The 22,119-nt window shown below is 45.2% G+C and overlaps 1 protein-coding gene across 4 annotated transcripts in view; it reads right to left on the bottom strand.

Moving 5' to 3' along the window:
- Positions 1–7,891: 7,891 nt before the first annotated feature.
- TPR (translocated promoter region, nuclear basket protein) overlaps positions 7,892–22,119 on the bottom strand; it is a gene marked incomplete at its 5' end in the record, with an annotated part of 33,305 nt that continues 19,077 nt past the window's right edge. Inside the window, 19 exons of one of the 4 annotated variants that reach the window (XM_083867742.1) lie at positions 7,892–8,082; positions 8,999–9,097; positions 10,001–10,119; positions 11,102–11,258; positions 11,378–11,473; positions 12,141–12,247; positions 12,891–13,000; positions 13,590–13,658; positions 14,575–14,759; positions 15,214–15,301; positions 15,821–15,952; positions 16,303–16,494; positions 16,811–16,894; positions 17,697–17,845; positions 18,635–18,907; positions 19,204–19,412; positions 20,268–20,329; positions 20,808–21,013; positions 21,632–21,830. In XM_083867742.1, the coding sequence (XP_083723868.1) occupies positions 8,027–8,082; positions 8,999–9,097; positions 10,001–10,119; positions 11,102–11,258; positions 11,378–11,473; positions 12,141–12,247; positions 12,891–13,000; positions 13,590–13,658; positions 14,575–14,759; positions 15,214–15,301; positions 15,821–15,952; positions 16,303–16,494; positions 16,811–16,894; positions 17,697–17,845; positions 18,635–18,907; positions 19,204–19,412; positions 20,268–20,329; positions 20,808–21,013; positions 21,632–21,830 (2,592 nt within the window). In that variant the 3' untranslated portion in view covers positions 7,892–8,026. Of the gene's footprint in view, positions 8,083–8,998; positions 9,098–10,000; positions 10,120–11,101; positions 11,259–11,377; positions 11,474–12,140; positions 12,248–12,890; positions 13,001–13,589; positions 13,659–14,574; positions 14,760–15,210; positions 15,302–15,820; positions 15,953–16,302; positions 16,495–16,810; positions 16,895–17,696; positions 17,846–18,634; positions 18,908–19,203; positions 19,413–20,267; positions 20,330–20,807; positions 21,014–21,631; positions 21,831–22,119 lie in introns of all 4 variants that reach the window. The other 3 variants (XM_083867744.1, XM_083867743.1, XM_083867741.1) reach the window with 3 other exon arrangements.

Below are 22,119 nucleotides of genomic sequence, written 5' to 3' on the forward strand. Positions count from 1 at the left end.
AGACAACCCCTGAGGAGCCCACAACCCCCACACCAGAAGAGACCACCCCCACGCCAGAGGAGACAACCCCCGCACCAGAGGAGACAACCCCAGAGGAGCCCACAACCCCCGCACCAGAGGAGACAACCCCTGCACCAGAGGAGACAACCCCCGCACCAGAAGAGACAACCCCCGCACCAGAGGAGACAACCCCCGCACCAGAGGAGACAACCCCCGCACCAGAGGAGACAACCCCTGCACCAGAGGAGACAACCCCCGCACCAGAGGAGACAACCCCTGCACCAGAGGAGCCCACAACACCCGCACCAGAGGAGACAACCCCCGCACCAGAGGAGCCCACAACACCCGCACCAGAGGAGCCCACAACACCCGTACCAGAGGAGACAACCCCTGAGGAACCCACAACCCCCGCACCAGAGGAGACAACCCCAACACCAGAGGAAACAACCCCTGAGGAGCCCACAACCCCCACACCAGAAGAGACAACCCCTGCACCAGAAGAGACAACAACCTCCGCACCAGAGGAGACAACCCCCGCACCAGAAGAGACAACCCCTGCACCAGAGGAGACAACCCCCGCACCAGAAGAGACAACTCCTGCACCAGAGGAGACAACCCCTGCACCAGAGGAGCCCACAACACCCGCACCAGAGGAGACAACACCAGAGGAGCCAACAACCCCTACACCAGAAGAGACAACCCCAACACCAGAGGAGACAACCCCCGCACCAGAGGAGACAACAACACCTGCACCAGAGGAAACAACCCCTGCACCAGAAGAGACAACCCCTGCACCAGAGGAGACAACCCCCGCACCAGAGGAGACAACACCAGAGGAGCCAACAACCCCAACACCAGAGGAGACAACCCCCGCACCAGAAGAGACAACCCCCGCACCAGAAGAGACAACCCCTGCACCAGAGGAGACAACCCCCGCACCAGAGGAACCCACAACCCCCGTACCAGAGGAGACAACCCCTGCACCAGAGGAGACAACAACACCCGCACCAGAGGAGACAACCCCTGCACCAGAGGAGACAACAACCCCCGCACCAGAAGAGACAACCCCCGCACCAGAGGAGACAACCCCCGCACCAGAGGAACCCACAACCCCCATACCAGAGGAGACAACAACATCCACACCAGAGGAGACAACAACATCCACACCAGAGGAGACAACCCCCGCACCAGAAGAGACAACCCCAGAGGAGCCCACAACCCCCGCACCAGAAGAGACAACCCCAGAGGAGCCCACAACACCCGCACCAGAGGAGACAACACCAGAGGAGCCAACAACCCCCACACCAGAAGAGACAACCCCAACACCAGAGGAGACAACCCCTGCACCAGAGGAGACAACCCCAGAGGAGCCAACAACCCCCACACCAGAGGAACCCACAACTCCCAAACCTGAAGAGACAACCCCAGAGGAGCCCACAACTCCCAAACCTGAGGAGACAACATCAGAAGAGCCCACAACTCCCAAACCTGAAGAGACAACACCAGAAGAGCCAACTACCTTGGCAGATTCTCCCACTACCCCCAAATCTGAGGAGACAACCCCAGAGGAACCCACAACTCCCAAACCTGAAGAGACAACACCAGAAGAGCCCACAACCCCTAAAGCTGAGGAGACAACCCCAGAGGAACCCACAACTCCCAAACCTGAAGAGACAACACCAGAAGAGCCCACAACCCCCAAACCTGAAGAGACAACCCCAGAGGAGCCCACAAACCCTAAAGCTGAGGAGACAACCCCAGAGGAGCCCACAACCCCCAAATCTGAAGAGACAACCCCAGAGGAGCCCACAACTCCCAAACCTGAGGAGACAACACCAGAAGAGCCAACCACCTTGGCAGATTCTCCCACCACCCCCAAATCTGAAGAGACAATCCCAGAGGAACCCACAACTCCCAAACCTGAAGAGACAACACCAGAAGAGCCCACAACCCCTAAAGCTGAGGAGACAACCCCAGAGGAGCCCACAACCCCTAAAGCTGAGGAGACAACCCCAGAGGAGCCCACAACCCCTAAAGCTGAGGAGACAACCCCAGAGGAGCCCACAACCCCCAAACCTGAAGAGACAACCCCAGAGGAGCCCACAACCCCTAAAGCTGAGGAGACAACCCCAGAGGAGCCCACAACCCCCAAACCTGAAGAGACAACCCCAGAGGAGCCCACAACTCCCAAACCTGAGGAGACAACACCAGAAGAGCCAACTACCTTGGCAGACTCTCCCACCACCCCCAAATCCGAAGAAACAACCCCAGATGAACCTACAACCCAGGCAGACTCTCCCAGCACCCCTAAAGCAGAGGATGCTGACTCTCCAACCAGCCCTGCAGCCCCTGAGGCCAACACTGCTCCCAGTGACACCACGGCTTCACCGGGTAATGCTGCAGCCACAACAGTTGGGAAGGACTCCTCCACACTTGAGGAAGGCACGATACTTTCAGATACCACGATGGAGAACAAGGAGACAACAACACCCAAGAAAGACAGAACTACTCTGCTTAAAGACATTTTCACAGCTGCAACTGGGAAAGGCACAGTTACTGTAACTGTGGTGTCAACAGCTAAACCAGATGATTCCCCTAAAGGTATGGATGACATTCCCACACCTCCTATGGCCAAGCAGCCTGTCACTGCAGTAGCTGAACCAGAAACTACAGACACCAAGACTGCAACAACAGCAGCCACAGCTCCCTTATCCAACCCCACTGTGGTGGTAACAACCATCGAGGAAGATTCAACTCCTCAACCCAGTGAGGCTGTAACACCAAAAGAAAAAGAGACAACTACAGACACTGAGCAGGCTGGGCCAGCAGCAGGCAAAGAGAACCCAGGTGCTGGTTGTATTATTGTGGAGATGACAACAGCTGGTAAAAAAGAGGTAACAACCATCAAAGAAATGGATGCCACACCTGAAAAAGAAATGGAAGATGTCACTGAAAAGGCCCCTGGTGTTGCCGAAGAAGAGGTAACTACAGTTACCAAAGAAACCACAACAAGAGATAAAAAGGACACAATAGAAGAAATGTATCTTGTGTCTAATGGGACATCCAAGCCAACAATTCATTTCCAGGAGATCACTGAGGCTGGAGAAGAGCCTCACCCAACTCAACCTGAAACTCTGCCAGCGAAAGAAGAGCCTGAGATAAACAAGCCTTTAATACAAGTTGGGGACCTGCCAATGTTCCCTGGAGAAACACAAGGTAAGTGCAGTCCAGCAGGTATGAAAGCCATAGTAGCTCAAGGGGACATGACAGTGTCCCTTGGACAGCCACAGCTCCACAGCTGCCAGTGTCCTGCAATACTGCAACCTCAGTTCTCAGCTCTAGAGTTAATTCAATCCTCCAGGTAGTTTAGAACATGATCTAAATTAATTGGTTTCAGTAATTGATCCTACTGAAAATTGTTTGCTATAAGTTCCTCCTCCTCCTGTTTGCTACTGAAGATGCAAACAGACAAAAAGTCACGGGAAAAAGATGAAAAAAAAAAAAAAAATCTAAATCCCATGAAAAAATTGCTAGAAGTCAGGCTACCTATCCACCTTCCCTCATGGTACCTAGCCTGGTGTTTTGTAGCTACCTAAAAATGTCACATAAAAGTGACAAGAAGTCTCTTGCCTCTGTGCTTTTTGCCACAGCCTTTTTCATGCCTTCTCTTTATTTTAATCAGACATAGCCCGCAGGTTCTTGGGCAATTTTTCAATCATATACTGAAAGATATTTTAGGGGGAAAAATTAGGGGTTTAGATGCAAAATACTTGAATTTCAGTCTAAAAGATATTAATTCTTCTTTTAGATTTAACTGCATATATATATTTAAGTGAAAGAAAGTGTAGGTTATTTTATTTTATTTTATTTTATTTTATTTTATTTTATTTTATTTTTAATAACGAGAGGGAAGAGAAGCCACTAAAGCAGATTAAAGGGAACAATAAAATCCTAGAGCATGCAGTGAGTTCATGAGGGATGTAGCTTACCAGTTGTTTGTAGGTGTTTTCCTGAATTACGGGTACTTAGTGGCAATAAACAGAGACACCCACAGCCGGTCACTCGGCACTGCTGGGGCCACAGCACGACCCGAACTTCCCGAGAACACCTCCCCGACCAGGAATTGATCCCGGCCCACCGGCGGGGCCCAGGGGGAAAGCTAAGGCCGTTCTTGTGGAACCTTAAACAAACGCAGCTGTCTGTGTTTCGCAGAGAGTAAGAACGACGAGAAGGACCTGTGCAGCGGCAAGCCGGCGGACGGCATGGTGGCCCTGCCCAATGGCACCCTGGCCGTGTTCCGAGGTGAGGCTGCTCCGAGCATCCTCCGCCTGCCCGGCACGGCCCCGATCCGCCTCACCCGCCCCGGCACGGCCCCGATCCGCCCTCACCCGCCCCGGCACGGCCCCGATCCGCCCTCACCTGCCCCGGCACGGCCCCGATCCGCCCTCACCTGCCCCGGCAGGGCCCCAGCCCTCCTCCTTCTCCCGCACAGCGCCGGAGCTCCTCCCTCACCTGCCCCAACCTCCTTCTCCTCTCGGGCACAATCCTTCACCATCACCTCCCCTTCCCGCTCCTCCTTCACCCGCTCCGTCGCTCTTCCTCCTCTTTTTCCTCCCTCACTCGCCCCGGTGTCCCTCACCCCACACGGGACTCTCCGGAGCCCAGAGCCCTCACGGCGCCGGGTCAGCCGCGCCCCCGGGGCAGGAGGGCTCTGTCCCCCCGCTGACCCCGGGCAGGACAGCGATGTCCCCCCGCTGTCCCCGGGGCAGGACGAGCTGTCCCCGGCGCCCCTCACGCCTGTCCCCCCCCAGGTCACTATTACTGGCTGCTGAACGGCCGGACCCCGCCGACCACCAACCCCCGCCGGATCACCGACGGCTGGGGCATCCCCTCGCCCATCGACTCTGTCTTCTCCCGGTGCAACTGCGATGGGAAAACCTTCTTCATCAAGGTGGGAGCGGTGCGGCGGGCAGGATGGGGCGAGGCTGATGAGGAGCAGCTGGGGAGGCTCAGCCTGGAGAAAAGGAGGCTCAGGGGGGACCTTGTGGCTCTGCACAACTCCCTGACAGGAGGGGACAGCCAGGAGGGTCGGGCTCTGCTCCAGGGAACAGGGACAGGAGGAGAGGGAACGGCCTCAGGTTGCACCAGGAGAGGTTTAGACTGGTTATTGAGGGGAAAAATTTGCCTAAACTTATTCCTAGTATGTTTCCCAACCTAAAATAAAATGCTAGTGGAATGCCCATGCCTCATTAAAGCTATTATTTCCCAATAAATCACTCAGTCCTGGAATTCAAGCTGCTTGTTATATCTATGAAAATTTAAGAGACTTAGAAAGGAAACCCCTTTGTTCAGTATCTCCTCTTAAAAATTAGTGTCTAAGATACTCTAGCCCTACTCAAAGGTTAAAAGGCTGCAGGAAGTACCTAATGAAGCTGTAGTAGTTTTACCCCATTTGTAATGGATGTAGAGTGTTTCCAGTCAGATTTACAATGTAGCTGTCAAAGTGCTACTGCTTATTTATTGATTACTCTTCATGTTTGTTTTGCAGTTCAATAACCAGAAATTAACTTCCTCTAAAGCTCATTTTTTTTTTTTTTTTCCTTTAAATGCTCAGGGCCCTCTGTACTGGCGGTTCACTAACGGTGTTATGGATGCAGGCTATCCCAAACCTCTCGCAACTGGATTTGCAGGGTTAAGTGGGAGAATAGTAGCAACGCTCCCTGTGGCAAGATACAACAACAGACCAGAATCTGTTTATTTTATCAAAAGAGGTATGTCTATTCCAGAAGTTTAGGGAATATCAAAAGGTGCTTGCATGGCTTTACTCAGGAATAAAACACCGTTTCTCTCGACCCAAGACCTGTTTCTTTCAAACACAGAAACACAAATTATGCCAGTGTTCCAGGTGCTCAAAAATAGCCTGAAGCTTTAAAAAATTTCTATTAGTAATTGGAGGTCTTTCAGTGCATTTTAAACCAGGTCTGTAAGGGTGAGAATCCAGGAATCCACCACTGTGGTGGCTAAACATTAAACTAAGTTTTATCTGGTGGTAAAGCTATTTTAGTCTCAAGTTAATTAGAGAAGGGAAGGCTGTAAACGTGCTACTTCATAACTATGTGCGGAAATTTCCATCTCTATTTCTGATTTCCTATTTGAAAGTAATTTCCTTATCTTCCATGAATGCTGTACTGCCACCATAAGTATGTTGTTATTGATTTCCTATGTGTGATATGAATATAACAACATTTTCATACCTGATTAAGCTGGTGGTTGGGTGTTTTGTGGGGTGGGGGGGACTGTTTATTTTTTTTTAACTAACAAAACAAGCATGTGTTTTAGATGGGAACATGCAGCAGTACGTGTACAGACAAGAACCAGCCAAGAAGTGTCAAAGAAGAGCCCAGGTCACCATCAGATACCCAGCCTTTGTCCCCAGACTCGTCATCCGGCGACGCTTCCAGCGCGCCGTGCGAATGCCGACCGTCATCCGCACCGTCAGGATCAACCCCCACTCCTCTGGTAATGTGGGCACTGAGCTTCTCTCACACAGATGCTGTCACCTCCGTAGGGTCTGACACAGCATTGTGTGGGGAAGGTTTTCATGGCTGTAGGGTGACACAGCCCTGTGACAGCTGCAGCAGTGTCACAGCTCCTCATGGAGGGTTCCTTTTCTTGCAGGAGTTCTGCGCAAGGAAATCCAGATGACAACGTACTGGAGAGGGCTCCCCAAAGTTGTCCACTCAACTCTCTCTGTGCCCAACCAGAACAAGCCCGATGGCTACGATTACTATGCCTTCTCTTACAGTAAGTAAAGCTAAAGCACACCACTATGGCTCTCAAAAGACATGAGGGTGGGGAAGAAAAAAGCTCCTGTCATCACTTGTGGTACTATTTTGAGCACTGCTACAAAGTCCTGAGAGTTAAAATGTTGCCCATAATCAAGAGATGTTTCTGTTGAAAATCAGTAGTTACAGGACAATGTGCAGCAATGAAAGACAGAGGTGCAAAGCAGCCAACTGGGGAATGCATTGCCAGGGAGTTCAGCCTTGTAAAGTAACAAACATTGCACATTAATGAAGGATTATGTTAATGATAGACTGAAGTGTTTGGATCACTACACAAGTTTTTCAACAGCTTTTGTAGAACTGTTTCTAACAAAACACAAAAACGAGGGAGATGAACCACTTGACTTAGTTCAAAAAATTGTTTATGATTAGGTAGACTCATTTCCCCAGCCAGGATCCTGTATAAGCATACCCCACAATTTCCTGCATTTTTCAAAAAAAAAAAAAACAACCAACCCCACCTCTAACAAGAAGCCATACCCAAATACAGGCTATTAAATTCCCTGTCAATAAGCTCATTTCACACTCAGGAACCATGGATGACTTCTGTAGTGAGTGCAGGACTATTGTAGATGTAGTTTGATTTTCAAATTCTTAAGACTATTTCTGTGTTCTGGCAATACAAGAACATTCTTCCCTGCTCCTGGAACAGATTTAATTATTAGCAGTGCTATAAAACTTACTGCAAACAGGGACACCTGAAAAATAAAGCTGAGGACAGAAATTTATTGTTGGAGTCTCTCTGCTCCCTGTATGCACATGAAATGGAAAATCTGTTATTCAGGCCTAAGTGACATTAAAATGCAGGCTTGAATTTGTGAATTCTTCCCATGTATTAAATGTAGTTTCTGGATTTAATCCTGACCTCTCTTCCTTTCAGATCGGTACTACAGTTTGGATATTGGCAAAAGAATAGCACGACCTGTGACAGCTCTCACAGGAAAGACTGTATCCAAAGACTGGTACAACTGTCCCAGCAAGTGATGCACAGCAGAGGAGTTTAAAACAAGATGCCATTTGAATGTCAACGTTTTTTTCTAATTTTATTAATAAAAGACATTGAAATGTGTGCACACAACTCTAAGTATGAAATGCTGCTTCAAGCTCTGGCTTCATTACACTAAGCAACCACAGGCAAACTGGCACTTTGTATACACAGCTGGAAGTACTTTACATTTCATTTAACTAATATTTCCTCTGTTCAGGCCTCCTCTGCCTCCCATGGCATGAGTTACACCTGTGCAGGGAAAGAAAACAAGTGCATTAGTAAAAATTCTTCCTACCCTTTTATCAGCCATTGTACAGGTTCATCCTTCCTTAAGGAATTGTCAGGGCAGTGGATTGTCAGGGCAATTCCTTTCTGACTCAGTTCAAGTTCCCCTCTCCCCCTAAGCCTGGTGACACCTGTACGTGTCACCTGTGTCATGCAAAAGGCTGGGGGTGACTTGTGATCCTGAGCCAAACCAAGGAGCAGAGGATTCTTGCCACTGATCATGTGAAATCAGTTAGTCCCTTCTTTTTCTTATAAAAAATAAAATGGTGACAGATGGAAGATCTATTCTAGTCCCACCTCCTTATTTTTTTCCCTTAAAATACCAGCTAATCTATTTTTCAGTGCTAATATTCAGTCTTCTACAATGTTAAAATAATGCAAAACAGAATAAAATCCATCTAAGGCTTTTTCTTGATACAGAAATTGCAAAAATAATTTCTTGTCATGGTTTAACTCTATTGCACTAAAAAACCTGTAATACTTCCAATAAAGCTTTTTTTTCAATGAATATACATTGATATAACTGGAACCCTTACTGTACCAAATGGAAATTCCTCTAATGCTAAAACCAGAAGTTTCTAACAGGACTTTTGACACCTTCCTTTAAAACTCTGAAGTATAAGATCCTAATGCCCTTTACTTTCTCTCTACTGATAAGAGCCAGGTGCCTCTGCAGAAGGCAGTTTGCCTGTCTAAAACCTGCCCAGCCTAACACACTAAACCCAAACCAGAGCTCTTAGGGTCACATGCCTGTCACTGACACTGGCTACTGTGTCACTCCCTGTCTGCCAGCAAGGCCAGCCTGTACAGCCTCAGAGGTGGAAGGAGCGAAGGGCTGGAGTTTGCAGCAGCCTGTCTGGAAGCAGCCAGGAGCACTTACCCCTCTGCCTGTTGAACTGCCGGCCACGCACGCCCGTCCTCAGCGTCGGGGGCTGCAGCCGGACGCGGCGCAGGGACTTGGGCTGGGTGCTGCTCGTGTCTGTGGGGAGAGGCAGTGCAGAAAGGGTGGCTGTGCCTGCCACCTTCTCACTCTTCATCTTTACATATTTTGGTATGTGTTATGCTTTCTTTGCTTTACAGTGATCTAGGTGCCTCCTTATTTCATTGACCTCTCCTCTAACATAAATAAAAGCTTCAAAACAAATAAGTCTGGGACTTCTTTTGCTATCTGTACAAAGGGGTTATTTGATAACTCAATAGTGATTAACTTACTGTTGGTTTACAATTTAATGAAAAATATTTTTAAAGTTGATATCAAATATGCCACTGGATAAATCAGCAAAGCATCAGTAATGTTTGCTCCTTGAATATTCTTACTTAGCCTACTCCAGTTACTGAGGTCCAAAGAAAAATGTTTTGCCAAAGTACCAAAGAATTTATAAGCATCAAAATATGATCTTGCTCTGAGAGAATCTTAGAGGGGAGACCTTAGAGCCCCTTCCAGGGACTAGAGCGGCTCCAGGAGAGCTGGAGAGGGACCTGGGACAATAGCCTGTACGGACAGGACAAAGGGAGAATGGCTTCCCACTGCCAGAGGGCAGGGTCAGATGGGATATTGGGAAGGAATTGTTCTCTGGGAGGGTGGGGAGGCTCTGGCACAGGGTGCCCAGAAAAATTGTGGCTGCCCCTGGATCCTTGGAAGTGTCCAAGGCCAGGCTGGACAAGCTTGAAGCAATCTAGGCTAGTGGAAGGTGTCCCTGCCCATAGCAGGGGTTGGACTGGATGCACTTTAAGATCCCTTCCACCCCAAACCATTCTATGAGTCTCTCATTCTGAGAGTTTTATCTTATTTTGTGTATCCTGAAAACCAGCCATGATGCTGGACAAAGGAATTCCCACTCTTAATGAAAAGGTACAAATTGTTACTGTGATTAAAATGTACCTGCAGATGAACTTGAAGGAGGATCCTGACTAGTTGAAGGAAGATCTGACTCATCAGATGCTTGAACAGATTCTTCTTCTTGCTGGCTATCAATTTCTAGACCTGCTTCTGAAGTAATGCTAGAAGGGAAGGAGGGGGAGGAGAACCATGTAAGTGTATTTGCATAGTTTCAAAAAGGTCCAGAAAAAAAACCCCTGTCTTTGGTACACAAACATTCAATGAAAATCAAAAGTAAATATAGCATAAAATGACAAGCTGTCCCCTTTTAGATATTTACTTCATCATAATACAAAGTATAGCAATTATTATAAATATTAGAAGTTGCACTTGTAAAGCAAAAGACAGAATTATTTGTCTACAAAATTCAGTAAGAACTGCTTATTCCAGCCCCTTGCTTCATCTATTGCACATGCACTCTCTTAACTGGGTGACTTAATCATGTATGTGTGCTTTGCATGAGGAGGGATTTTCTGTATTACACAGGAATGCCCTCGTCTTTATTCTACAAACTGATCCTTCAGCCTGTGCCTTTACCATCAGCATTTGACTAGTGCAGAGTCCTCTGCATTCTTAAAAAATACAAATTTATTTTTATTTGGTGGCTTTTATATTAACTTGGTTAAATTCCAAGGACAAGATCAACAAAAAACTATTGGTTTTGGATGAAGAGTCAGATTGTCCTGCTTCAGGGGACTCTAAGAGAGACTCCTCTCCTAAAGAACTGATGAAAGACAGATTATTTATAAATGATGAAACTGACTGAAAATCACAGGTTTTGTCTCTTTATGTTGTTTATGGGAAAGTGAACAATTTGTGGGCAAGGGAGAGTGTTTTAAAAGCTCTATTTTTGAATCTTAGTTTTATTATCACCCACTAAAGAGAAAAAAATATCTGTTTAAGTTAGGGCCTGCTTTGCTTCTCCTGATCCTATCTCACAGATGAAAAAAGAGAGTAAACACTCAAACCACTATGCTATATTTGGCAAACAGAATCCGGTGAACATGAAACCTCTACACAGCTTTACAAAATGCTGTCTGAGCTGCCCCTGGGCGACACTGAACGTGTCACAAGTGCTAGAGAACCAAGGCAGTGGTGCTTTACCCTTCAGACTCTGCCTCTGCGAAGACCTCGTCGGCGTCGTCGCCGGCGCCGGGCTCGGTGGTGGTGGACAGGCTGCCGGTGGAGGTGGTGACCATGGGCACGGACTGGGAGGCGTGCTCCGAGGCGTCGGCCGAGGCGCTCTCCGTGAACACCGTCACTGCGGGCACAGACGGCCTCAGGGCCTGGCACACAGCCCTGGGACAGGCTGCCCTGAGGAGCAGCAGCACTGCACCAACCCTGGGGAATCGTTCCCTGCATCAAACCTCTGCCACTTACCTGGTGCTGCCACTTGTAACGGTGTTGTGGGAACGCTACGACCCCCCGATTCCTCCTCGTGGGCAAGGAATAGTGGAGTTTCATACATGCCTAAACCTGAAACACAGAGTTCCAGTGACAATCCATCCAAATAAGAGGTTAAAAAAAGGATTAACTGATGTCTTCCCTCTGGACACTTGATAAAATCAACTCACTTGTCTTTGTTATTTTGTTTTGACTTACTGTCAGAACTGATCATAATTTATTGGAAGGTAAAACCTTGATGAAAATATTACTGCTTGTTTTTTTAACTTTCACCCTTGCCTTATGCCATTATTTTGCTGTGAGCTTTCTTCACAGAAGAGCCTGTGTTCCATGCCAGCAGGGGTGCTGGTGAAAGGGACAGATTCAGACCAACAACAAACATGACAACAGCCTGGCCATCTTTGAGGAGATAAGCTTATAGCCCAAAGATTTCTTTGCATTTGCTGTTTTCCCTTATTGTTTCACTACAGGAAAGCTACAACCAATAGTAAAATTGAAGTTAAAATCCATTCTTTCAATATTTCATTTAATTTCCTAATTTAAAATCCTAACACAACTAGAAATGTAGCAGCTTGAAGACACCACTTTCCCACTTTGTTATTCTCACTCTGCTGATGATTATTTAAGAGTTGCAGGTTTCCACACTTCAACAATTTCCTGAAGTAGAATTGTTTTTTTGACTGAATTCTCTCTTTTTCACTCAAAGACCCATGGAAAAGAGAGCCCAGAACTGCTTTACCTCCTTGTGATGCCAGCTGCCCAAGATCAGAGTGACTGGAGCTAGTTTGTGGCATATCTTCAGGGGGCCCAAATCTGAACCGAGGAACTCCAGCTACCTGGGGGGAACTGGCAAAACACAGACTTCAGGAATTCTGCAACTGCCCCAAAGCCCAGGGCAGAGGGGAAGAACTTTCTGACCAAGAGAACAAATCATGCATGAGCTAATACTGACCATAAAAATCAGCTGAGCTACTGCTAAATAAACAGCAATTAGCTTCTGAAATTATTAGGAATGGATTCAAAATCAGTACAACAGTCCTGGAGAGAATATTCTTTACTTATCCATTCTATGAACTGTCACAATTTTAAGTGGATTGCTGGACATGTCCAGAACATCCCAAAAGCAAAATTGCTACAATGCAGGTAACTTTTCCTACTTTCATTGGCATTATTAATGGGGAGGGAGGAAGATGAAGGAAGGAAATTGGATAGAACTTTTGTTGTTTGTTTAATCTCTTCTTGAACCATCAGGTTACAACACACTGGAGAATATTCACTTCCTAATTTACCAATCAGTTATATGACACACAATTCAAACAATAATTACTTATCTGTACATACAGTTATCTATCCTACTACCTAACATATTACTCCAATCACAAGTCCACTTAATTGAAATTTGTCTTCATTTCACTGAAAAATAGAAAGAAATAGAATAAAGAATAGAGAAAAGCCTTTTTTTTCCCTTTTTCTTTTCACATCTACTTACTGAATGGCTTCTGCAAATCCATCTGTACGATGTGGAACTACAAGAGTTGGTGTGCTTGGAACTGTTCTGTCCTCATCATCAAAGAAGTGCTGCTGCTGGTAAAAAAGAGACTGATATGAGAGCCTACAATGTATTTCCAGTTTTTACCAGCTGGGTTAAAGGTTGATTTTTCCACATAGTCCAGTAAAACAAAGACAGACTTAGCTCTAACAAAATTATTGTTTTATTGCAGACATCTAAAGTTGATGCTTTTGATATCACAAAAGGTACTTTAGTCAGTCAGTCTCTCTTCTCTTGCTCAATCTGCATTAGTTCTGCCAAATACAGTTGAATAAAGGGTTCAAAATTAGCTGATGAAGACAGCATGAATTAGCCTTGTTCCTTTAGGATGAGGCTGAACTTAGTATTATTTTTTCCAGCAACACAGTCACTTTGACTGACTTTAAACACAAGTAAATAAAATCATCTTAGACAGAACCCACCGAGCCTCTTTTGAAGCCTTTTCCTTCCTCTGAGTTTTCTAGTCTTTGCCTTCCATTGATACAGAAATTAACAGGAGTAGGATATTTTCTGCAAAACTACAGAAACCATCCCCCCTTGAAGTCAGCAGCCAGGCTTCTTTAAAAACCAAAATAAACCCCAAGAGTTAGGGATGTTCCCCCAAAGCAGGACTTTAGTAGTAGATTCTGATACACTCACCATTCCACCTATCCCAGGGGTCAGCTGAAGTCCTCGCCCCACCGACTGTCTTCGAGTCATCTGGATTCTCTTTATGGGAAAGAAAAGAGGGAAATGGTGTGAGTGTGGTCCTGGAATTCTAACAACATACAAGTGTTCAGTCAGAGCCAAGGATAGCAGCTAAATGAGTAAGTATAGCAATCAACAGGGAAGGACAGAATATCCTGAGCTGGAAAGGACCCACAAGGATCATCAAGTCCAACTCCTGCATGAAGGACAAGCCCAAGAAACTAAGGAAGAGCCTGAGAGCATTGTCCAAACACTCCTGGAGCTCTGGCAGCCTTGGGGCTGTGCCCATTCCCCAGGGAGCCTGTTCAGTGATCCCAGCAGTTTCTGGGGGACAATGTGTATAGTCTGGGCAAATGGCAGTAATATTTTACTCAAGTCTCTACTGAATACAGAAAACTTGCACACAAAAATATTGTGATCCCAAGCCTCAGCACAAGTTAATGGTAAAGGATCATTTCAGTCAGAGTATTTTTGAAGAATTCCTGTTGTGATGTTTATTTTACAAAATCTACAGGTCTTCATCAAAGCATAATCATGGGTCAGGCACTGACTGAGAAAGGTTTAACTTGGAAAACAAATGGCAACATTTCTTTGCCCCATCTACACTGGGGCAGAGACTCATAAAAACCTTTCCAATCTGAGCTTCGACCTGACCAAGAAGAGCTTTTTGAGTGGAAATATCATCAGCCACCAACTGACCTAGCACTGGTATAATATAATAAGAATTCCAAGATAAAAAGCAGTAAGGCACTAGGGATGGATTTGTATGTTCCCTGTCCAACCATCTGCAGGATGACACACACTAGATTGCTTTGCTCAGCTACCATTTCTATGATGCCGAACAGCTGGCAGCATCTTCCCCAATGGATTTTATTTATAAGAAATCACACAGCAGTTTTTTTTCAAAGCCTTCTGAGGTGCTGGAGCTGGTTTGTACCTGCACTGGGGGCCCCAGCTCCTGGGGAGGGGCGTGGATGGTGAGCCGTGGGGGCAGAGGGTGCGGGGGCCTCCGTGGGGACTGTGGGGGTCGTGGGCCCTGGCGCTCAGACGCCGATGACGGCTGCTGCTCCCTCAGGCTCTCGTGAGGAAACGTGGACTCTGCAGCACTTGTGCTCCCTTCTCCTACAACACAAACACGCAGGGGGAAACCCTAGGAACCAAGCTGAAAACATGAAGGCAAATCTTCCAATTCTGCCACACATTAACACAGTTTTCCCTCACAAACCTGGGGACAGCCCGGTATTGTTATGTAAAAATCACTCAAAGAGGACTTGTGCCAGCTACATCAGCACTGAAACAAAATACTAATTATTCAGGTGTTGATTTAGAGACAGAATAATCTACTGAGCCACTAAGTTTCCACAGCAACCAGAGCCTGCAGGATTTTCAAAGGAATTTAGAATAAATCCAGAAAGAAACCATTTCAAAAGAATCCATACGGCACATTGAAATGGCCTTTAGTATTTTACTTATATTTTTACTTTTAAGTGCAGATTTTAATACATGGCAAATAGCTTCTACATTTCCCTCCCCCTACATACACAGACTGTGAAGAAACATGGAATAACTGTACCACTGTTTTGGGAATCTGCTGCCCTCTGGTTGCTTTCAGCTCCTCCCATGCTCTCTTCAGTCTCTGTTCCAGGATCTGTACCATCAGCACCCTAAAATCCCACATAAACAGAGCATGACTAAACAAGTTATAGGTTGTAAAGAGAATACAAAAGCAGTACAAAAGTATTCAGAAAGCAAAAAAAGTCAAATATATGACAGTCTTCAAAGATTTCTGTGTCTACAGCATTAGGTAAATATATTGAACTGTATGAGATTTCAGAAGTTTGAGTACCTGTGCATACAAAAACCTGAACAATGTAGCCACATTGTTTAATAACAACAGACAGTGAAATATCCAGCTCTTCAAAAGCCTCACCAGCTTTGCAACTACAGTATTTATTGCTGGCTCCTGTACATTGTATTTTCATTTAGCCTTCTTAAACATTCCAAGTTGATTTTTCTTGTGAAAACACCAGTTATAAGAAATTACCATCACCCAGTATCAGTCTTAACTTTTGGGGATGAATTCATACCAAGATTTTCTCTTCCAAGCATTCACGTCTGAGCATTACAGCACTGATTTGTTGCAAAAAATTTAACAGGCTATAAAAGAAAGGTACAAATCTCACCTCAGCATCATCTGCTTCATATCCATCATTACCATCAGCACTACCAGTTCCTTCATTGCTGTCATCACCTTCATCTCCCATCCCTGTGTCTTCATCATCATCCTCATCCTCCTCTTCCTCATCATCATAATCCTGTGATGAGACAATAAAAGAGCCTTAGGGAAATGCAGAAAGGAGAGAGGAATTGGCTGGATGTGATGCACAGATCGACACCCACCCAGACACTCCCTCTTCAACAGGACAAGGGTAGGAAAGAAGATGGAAAAGCCTGAGATTCAGATAAAGGAAGGCAAAAGAAAACCTCAAGGTGAATTAGCAGGTAGCTTTAAACCACTACAAGTTCAGGCAACATAAATACCAGCATGAACTGGTATTTTTGACTGCTTATTCAGTCAAAAATATTTTGATTAAATTAGTGCTGTCTGGTGAGTTTTACATCTGAGGAAAGACAAAATCATCAAGGAATTCCATGATATACATACCTCCTGCTCCCCTTCATTTTCTTCATCATCGTCATCTTCATCATCGCTGTCAATTACAATCACATCATCTCTCTTGGACTGGCCATCCTGAGATGAAGAAGTGTTTTGTTGGTCTGACTGAAGATCTATTGGGATAGACTGGGAATTCTCGTCGCCGTCCTCCATGGCCGCGTACTCCCCCTGCGTCACACCCTGCCAAAGACCAAAGGCAATCACCAGAACAAACAAAATTCATTGCACCATATACAGCAGCAAGAGAACCAGACTCTGATGCTTAGAGAACATTTACTGCTGCTCCTTAGAAACTGACCAGAGCAGAGGACAAAAGAGAATGTGACAGGTGACTGTCAGTGATTGAATAGTTCAAGTCTAAACTTTAAAACATTTTAAGTGGTTTCCATGGAAAACCTGCAGGACTCCATTTAAGATTTCACTTCTAAATATACTGAGATTTTGGGGAGCAGATGGCTATTTCTGCTGAAAATTTTTGCTCCTCAAATATGCTTACTTCTCCAATGGAATCTTGTGAGTCTTGATTGTATGTTTGTGTCTCCACCTCTCCATCAGTGCTCTCTTCTGCTGTCACTTCCTCCTGGAAGAACAAACATTTTTCTCTTTTAAAACATATCATTAGCCCTAAACATGTTTGAGATTTTTTTTACTTCTTTAATAAAAGTTATCTTTCCCCAGAAATATTATGGGCAACATTTTCTCCCACTTCCTTAGCAATGCTTTTATCAAACATCTTTCCTGCCCTGGAGAAATACAACTTCCCCAGCCCACAGGACCTCAGCATACTTCAATCTTTTTAGGACCAAAAACAAATCATCAAAGTTTCCCATTCTACCTCCAGCCTCCCAGATCCTTAAGTGATAATGTTCCTATGCAATCCTGCCCTTTTTCTCTTATGAACATCCCTCCAGCACAGAGTTAATAAAACATCTTCGGCTTCCTTAACACTGAGGTTCTGTCTCAATTTCATCCCTTTTTCACAGCACATCCCAAATCCCTCACACCAACACTCACATGCCTCTTCTGCAGGCTTTTCCAGAAACTCATTCTTGCTTCCTATCTCCTAAATACCCTGTATTTTTGTCCAGAATTACTGCAGATAAAGACCTTCCAAACCACACTGAAAGAAGGTTGAACCTCTTCCTCCTCAATCCTAGGATATGCCCCTCTCTCTTCCATCCTACAGGTTAAGATTTACATTGTTCATTCTAACTGGTTTAACCTCTGCCTTTTTAGATACCCAAACATAATTGTTTCCTTCCCAACAGGTTAGAAAGTCAATTAAGAATTCACTGATTTGCTCTGAAGTAACACTTTTTTTCTTCCTATTCAAATCCTAAAAAGGGACAGATTAAGTAGTAGCATTTTATGTTTGTGCAAACCTCAGGCCCAACTCTCTGCATGATTCTCAGTTTCTTTGAAGTAGGTGCATCCACTGTTTCCTCAGAGATCTGGTCTGAGTTCTCCACAGTGTTGTCCTCCTCTTCCTCTCGGGAGCGTTTAGACAGTGAGGAACTGGGGGTGGCTGAAACTTCAAACACCTCTCAGTTACTTTCAGAACAACACATGTACAAACCAGAAATCAAAAGCTTTGCTATCTTCTTCTGAAGATCACCTCCATTTCTGCACTAAATTACAACAATCAGGATTGCACTGAGCTGTGCAATTTTCCTAAGCCAGGAAAACATCAACCCCATTAGTTACAAGTCTTAAGCTCTCAGGCCTTTATTCACAACTTAACTGACCCTAAATATAACCCTCAGGGTACAATCCAAATATTTGTTCCAACATCTCTGCTTTGGACAAGTACACCCAAAGCTTTTAAGAGTATCAGCTGGAAAAAGAGAACCCCAACAGTCTGCAGGAATGTTTTTTTGGGGGAACAAATGTTCTATTTACACTCTGTAGGACAAACAGATGTGCAATAGTGCATTACAGTGAGTAGCTTTAGAGTGCTTCCCATATTTCAAATTCAAGCTTAAGTAGCTTACTCATGGCTCCTAAAATTAACCTTGATCATAGTGCCATGGAAACAAAGCCAGCAAGGTTTAATGCAGTGAACTCCAAAGCTGCTCTGAAAAAGACATACATAAAATTTTATTTTCTTTCTACTTAAAGGAATGCAGTGCCAACAGCATTTCAGAGGCACTATTTCTGACAGCTCAAGAAGGAAGCCTAACTTCAGAAGTTCTTCAAATATGTAGTAAACTAAGAGAAGGGAAAAGCCTGGAACTGAAGTGAGGCCTGGCTGGCCAAGGGTCCAACTGGAGCTACTTACAAAGAACTATTGAGCAAGGCAGGCCAACAAAATGACACCAACCTGTGCCAAAGACAGCAGTGGAGGTGGAGGGCCTCTCTATCTGGGAGCTCTGCACCACCTCCACGATGGCAGGTGCTGGCTCCTGAGCTGCAGGCTCGATCTGAGCGTGGCTTTGCTGCGTGGGCTGCACGAAGGCAGTGGCCTGTGTCTGCTGCTGCACAGTCAGGATGGGCTGGGGCAGGGATGTCTGCACGTTGGGGCTGGTGGAGCGCACGGAGCCGCTGGCGCTCCCGAACACTGGGACGTGCTCCACGGGTCCTTCTGACTGCATGGCTGGAAGGAAAACAGCAGCACAGTCAGGGTCTTCATTCGTCCAGCACAGCTCACATCTCCCTCTCAGCATGCCCTGAACAAGCACATTCAAGGTTTTGCAGATGAATTAATGCTATGCACACCTCTGGCTGAGGAACCATGAACTTTGCTGCAAGGTCATGGAAGTGCAACACTCTGAGAGATGCAGGGACAATGACACTGGCTGAGGCCCTTCCAAACTGACTGCCACCAACATTTCAAGGCAAAGGTAACACTTCTGAGTACTGAGCACCCTTATACTACACTAAAAAGCTCACCTTCCTGAGTCTCCACCTGTGTTGTTGGCATCACTGTGGCTGTGGGGGTATTGGTGGGATTGGTGACTGTGGCAGGAGTCACCATTGGGCGGATGCTGGCTCTTGGAGTGGATTTATTCCCAGCTATTGCAGCAGCAGTCACTTTACTGGGAGTTGACACAACAGGAGTTGGTTTAATGTTTGCTGTTGGGGGATCTGAAGTGCTGGCACTGAAAAACAGGAGATGGGTTTCATCATGGTAAAGAAAGCAGATTTTAAAAATAACAAATATATTCTCATAACCAGAAACACTATTTTTTAAAGCTTTTAAAATTAAAAGCCTGACAACAGCATAAGGAATTGTTTTCCAAACTTTTTGTACTTGAAAGAAGAGAGAAACACTATGCCATCAAATGCATTTTATCCAGCTTGGAGAACTGAACAGGTTTCTTCTAAGGTAATCAAGTGGGACTCTAATAACAGATTGACTGTACTGGGACTTTATTACAATGAGTAACCCATCTCACATCACAACTGATTCTCTCAATACAGAGCAACATCATCTCTTGGCTGAGACAAGGGGCAGCCAAATTTTAGGAAACATTTCTGTCTAAAGGATGCATTCATAGCTGAGAGGGAATTTGTTATCCCAGCTCAGTAGTACAGCAACATCTCCCATTTCAGAGCTTAGGCAAATGACTGTTTTATCTGTCCTTAGAGTTATCTGTTCAGCCCATTTCTCATTTCTTGCACAAGGAAAATCCTTCCCAAAACTAAAAGGGTTAAAGTTAACAATCAAAATTTTACAACTTCAAAAACCTTGAAGTCCGAAAACATTGTAAAAAAATCTTCTGTGTTTCCCAGACACCATGTTCCTGGTGGTTAATATGCCAGTTTACTGCTTAAAAGCCCTACTGATTAGAGATAGCTGAGAAAACAGGAGGAATGTATTATCAGTCAGTATCTTTGCAGCCATTTAAGAGAAATTACGAAAAGCCACTGGTTTGCTAAAAAGAAGAGCAACTACATAACGATAAACCCAAAAAGTTTCAACCACAGAAACTCTGTAAACCCCTTGAACTCACATTCCTCTTTCACCTGAAGCTGGAGTAGACTTGAGTGAGATTTGCCTCTGCTGTTCTGGGACCTATTAGGTAAAAACCAGAAATATCATGTCATGTACACATGAAACAGAGCAGGCAACATAAAAAATACTTCAGCACTATGCTAACAAGTCTGTGAAAGAAATGCTTGCTGCAGATTTACCTTAGTAGACTCTGTAATTACGGCAAATTCCCCAAACGAAATCATACCAGCCATAGCGAGGCTGGAAAACAATTTGGTAACTGCTCAGGTATTTTCTGAAGCTTTGAGACATGAACCCATTATACTGAGTGCATGAGTAAAATACAAAAACAGAGGGCAGAGCATGGACAGCTCCTTGGTTGACTCACAGTGAGTGGCAGAACTGCCTGCTTGTTGGCCCTGGGAATTCTGATTAGGGCAGGAAATTTAAATTAAATTCTGAACTCTTACTGAAGCCAGCCTGTGTATTTCCAAGAGCAGGACATGGCAGCCTGGCTGCTGTGCCAGGGCTGCCTGGCAGGATTGTGTACATAGTGTACCTTGTTTGTGGACTCTGGGGGCTCATCCCGCTGCTCGTGGTGCCGCTCCTGCTGCTCCCGGAGCTCCCTCTCCAGGCGGCAGATCCGCCCCTCATACTGCGACTTCAGCGCGCTCATCCGCACCTCCAGCTCCGTCTTCTGCTCCTCCAGGGAGCTGCTCTTCTGCTTCCACTCCTCATTTTCCTTTGTCAGCTGCTCTTTTGTACCTGGTGGAACAGGAGAGGGTCCAGCCTTGCCCAATCTGCACACTGAACACCTGGGTGTTTTACCAGGTTGCTGAAGCATTCTGAAATCCTAAAAATGTTAAGCTATAAAAGGAGATCTGGGAGGCAATATGACCATTTTTTCTTTTTAATTGCAATTAAATAAAAAGAAATTAAAGATAGAAAAATATACAATAAATATACATAAAGAAACACTTAAAGAAGTAGTCCCAAAAGAGTAAGATGTTTTCAGCAAGCTCTTACGCCATCATTTCTCTCAGCGACATTTAAAAAAAGAGGAGACAATGTGTTTGCACCTGTACATTTAGGGAAGGGGAGAATTACCTGAGCTATTAGTTGGGCAAATCTACTCTAATCAAGGGAAGGATCAAAAAAAAGGGGGGTAGCATATTGGCTGGCCAAAAGTAAGCAAAACTTTTTCTACATCATCCCCTGGAGGAATTAAATTTTATACTTTAGAACAATCCCTGTAGCATTTAGTCTAGAAAACACTTTTCAGTAAAATATGAAGCAGGCCATGTTTTTCAAGCATCCTGTCTAAAGGTTTTGCCATAGAAATAATAAAAAATCTTTAAGGACAGAAAAAAAAAATTACACTACCAGCTAACTGTGCAATTTTCTGCTTGGCTGCAAGCAATGTCTTCCTTGTTTTCTCTTCCTTCTCAGTGATCTGTTGCCTGAGCTGTTCTTCCTGTGTAGTCTTCTCTTGTAGATCTTGATGGAAACGGGCTAGTTCTGCCTGTAGCTGCATTATCTGCTCCTGGAGACTTCTAACTTCACTTTCCTTTTCTGTTATTGTCTAGAGAGAGGGAAAGATTGCAAATGTTGGCCACAACCAACTACTTTGGCAAATATAGGGCCCAAGTTCCAAGGACTTGGTATTAGCTGGCCACTGGATTAAGGTTAAAAGGCTTCTTATCAACAACAGGAGTTCAGTCCTCTCTGAATGCAAGAGCTGGAGAGCAGCATCTTCTTTCCCACTGATCACAGGAAATAATGTGAGACACACTACACACAGGATTTACACCAAGCTTAAGATTCCCTCTTTCCCAAGAAAGCAGAGGCACAATTGGTCACTTCCCATATTT

Source organism: Zosterops lateralis (assembly GCF_965231275.1).
Source record: "Zosterops lateralis genome assembly, chromosome: 9".
Taxonomy (NCBI): Eukaryota; Metazoa; Chordata; class Aves; order Passeriformes; family Zosteropidae; genus Zosterops; species Zosterops lateralis.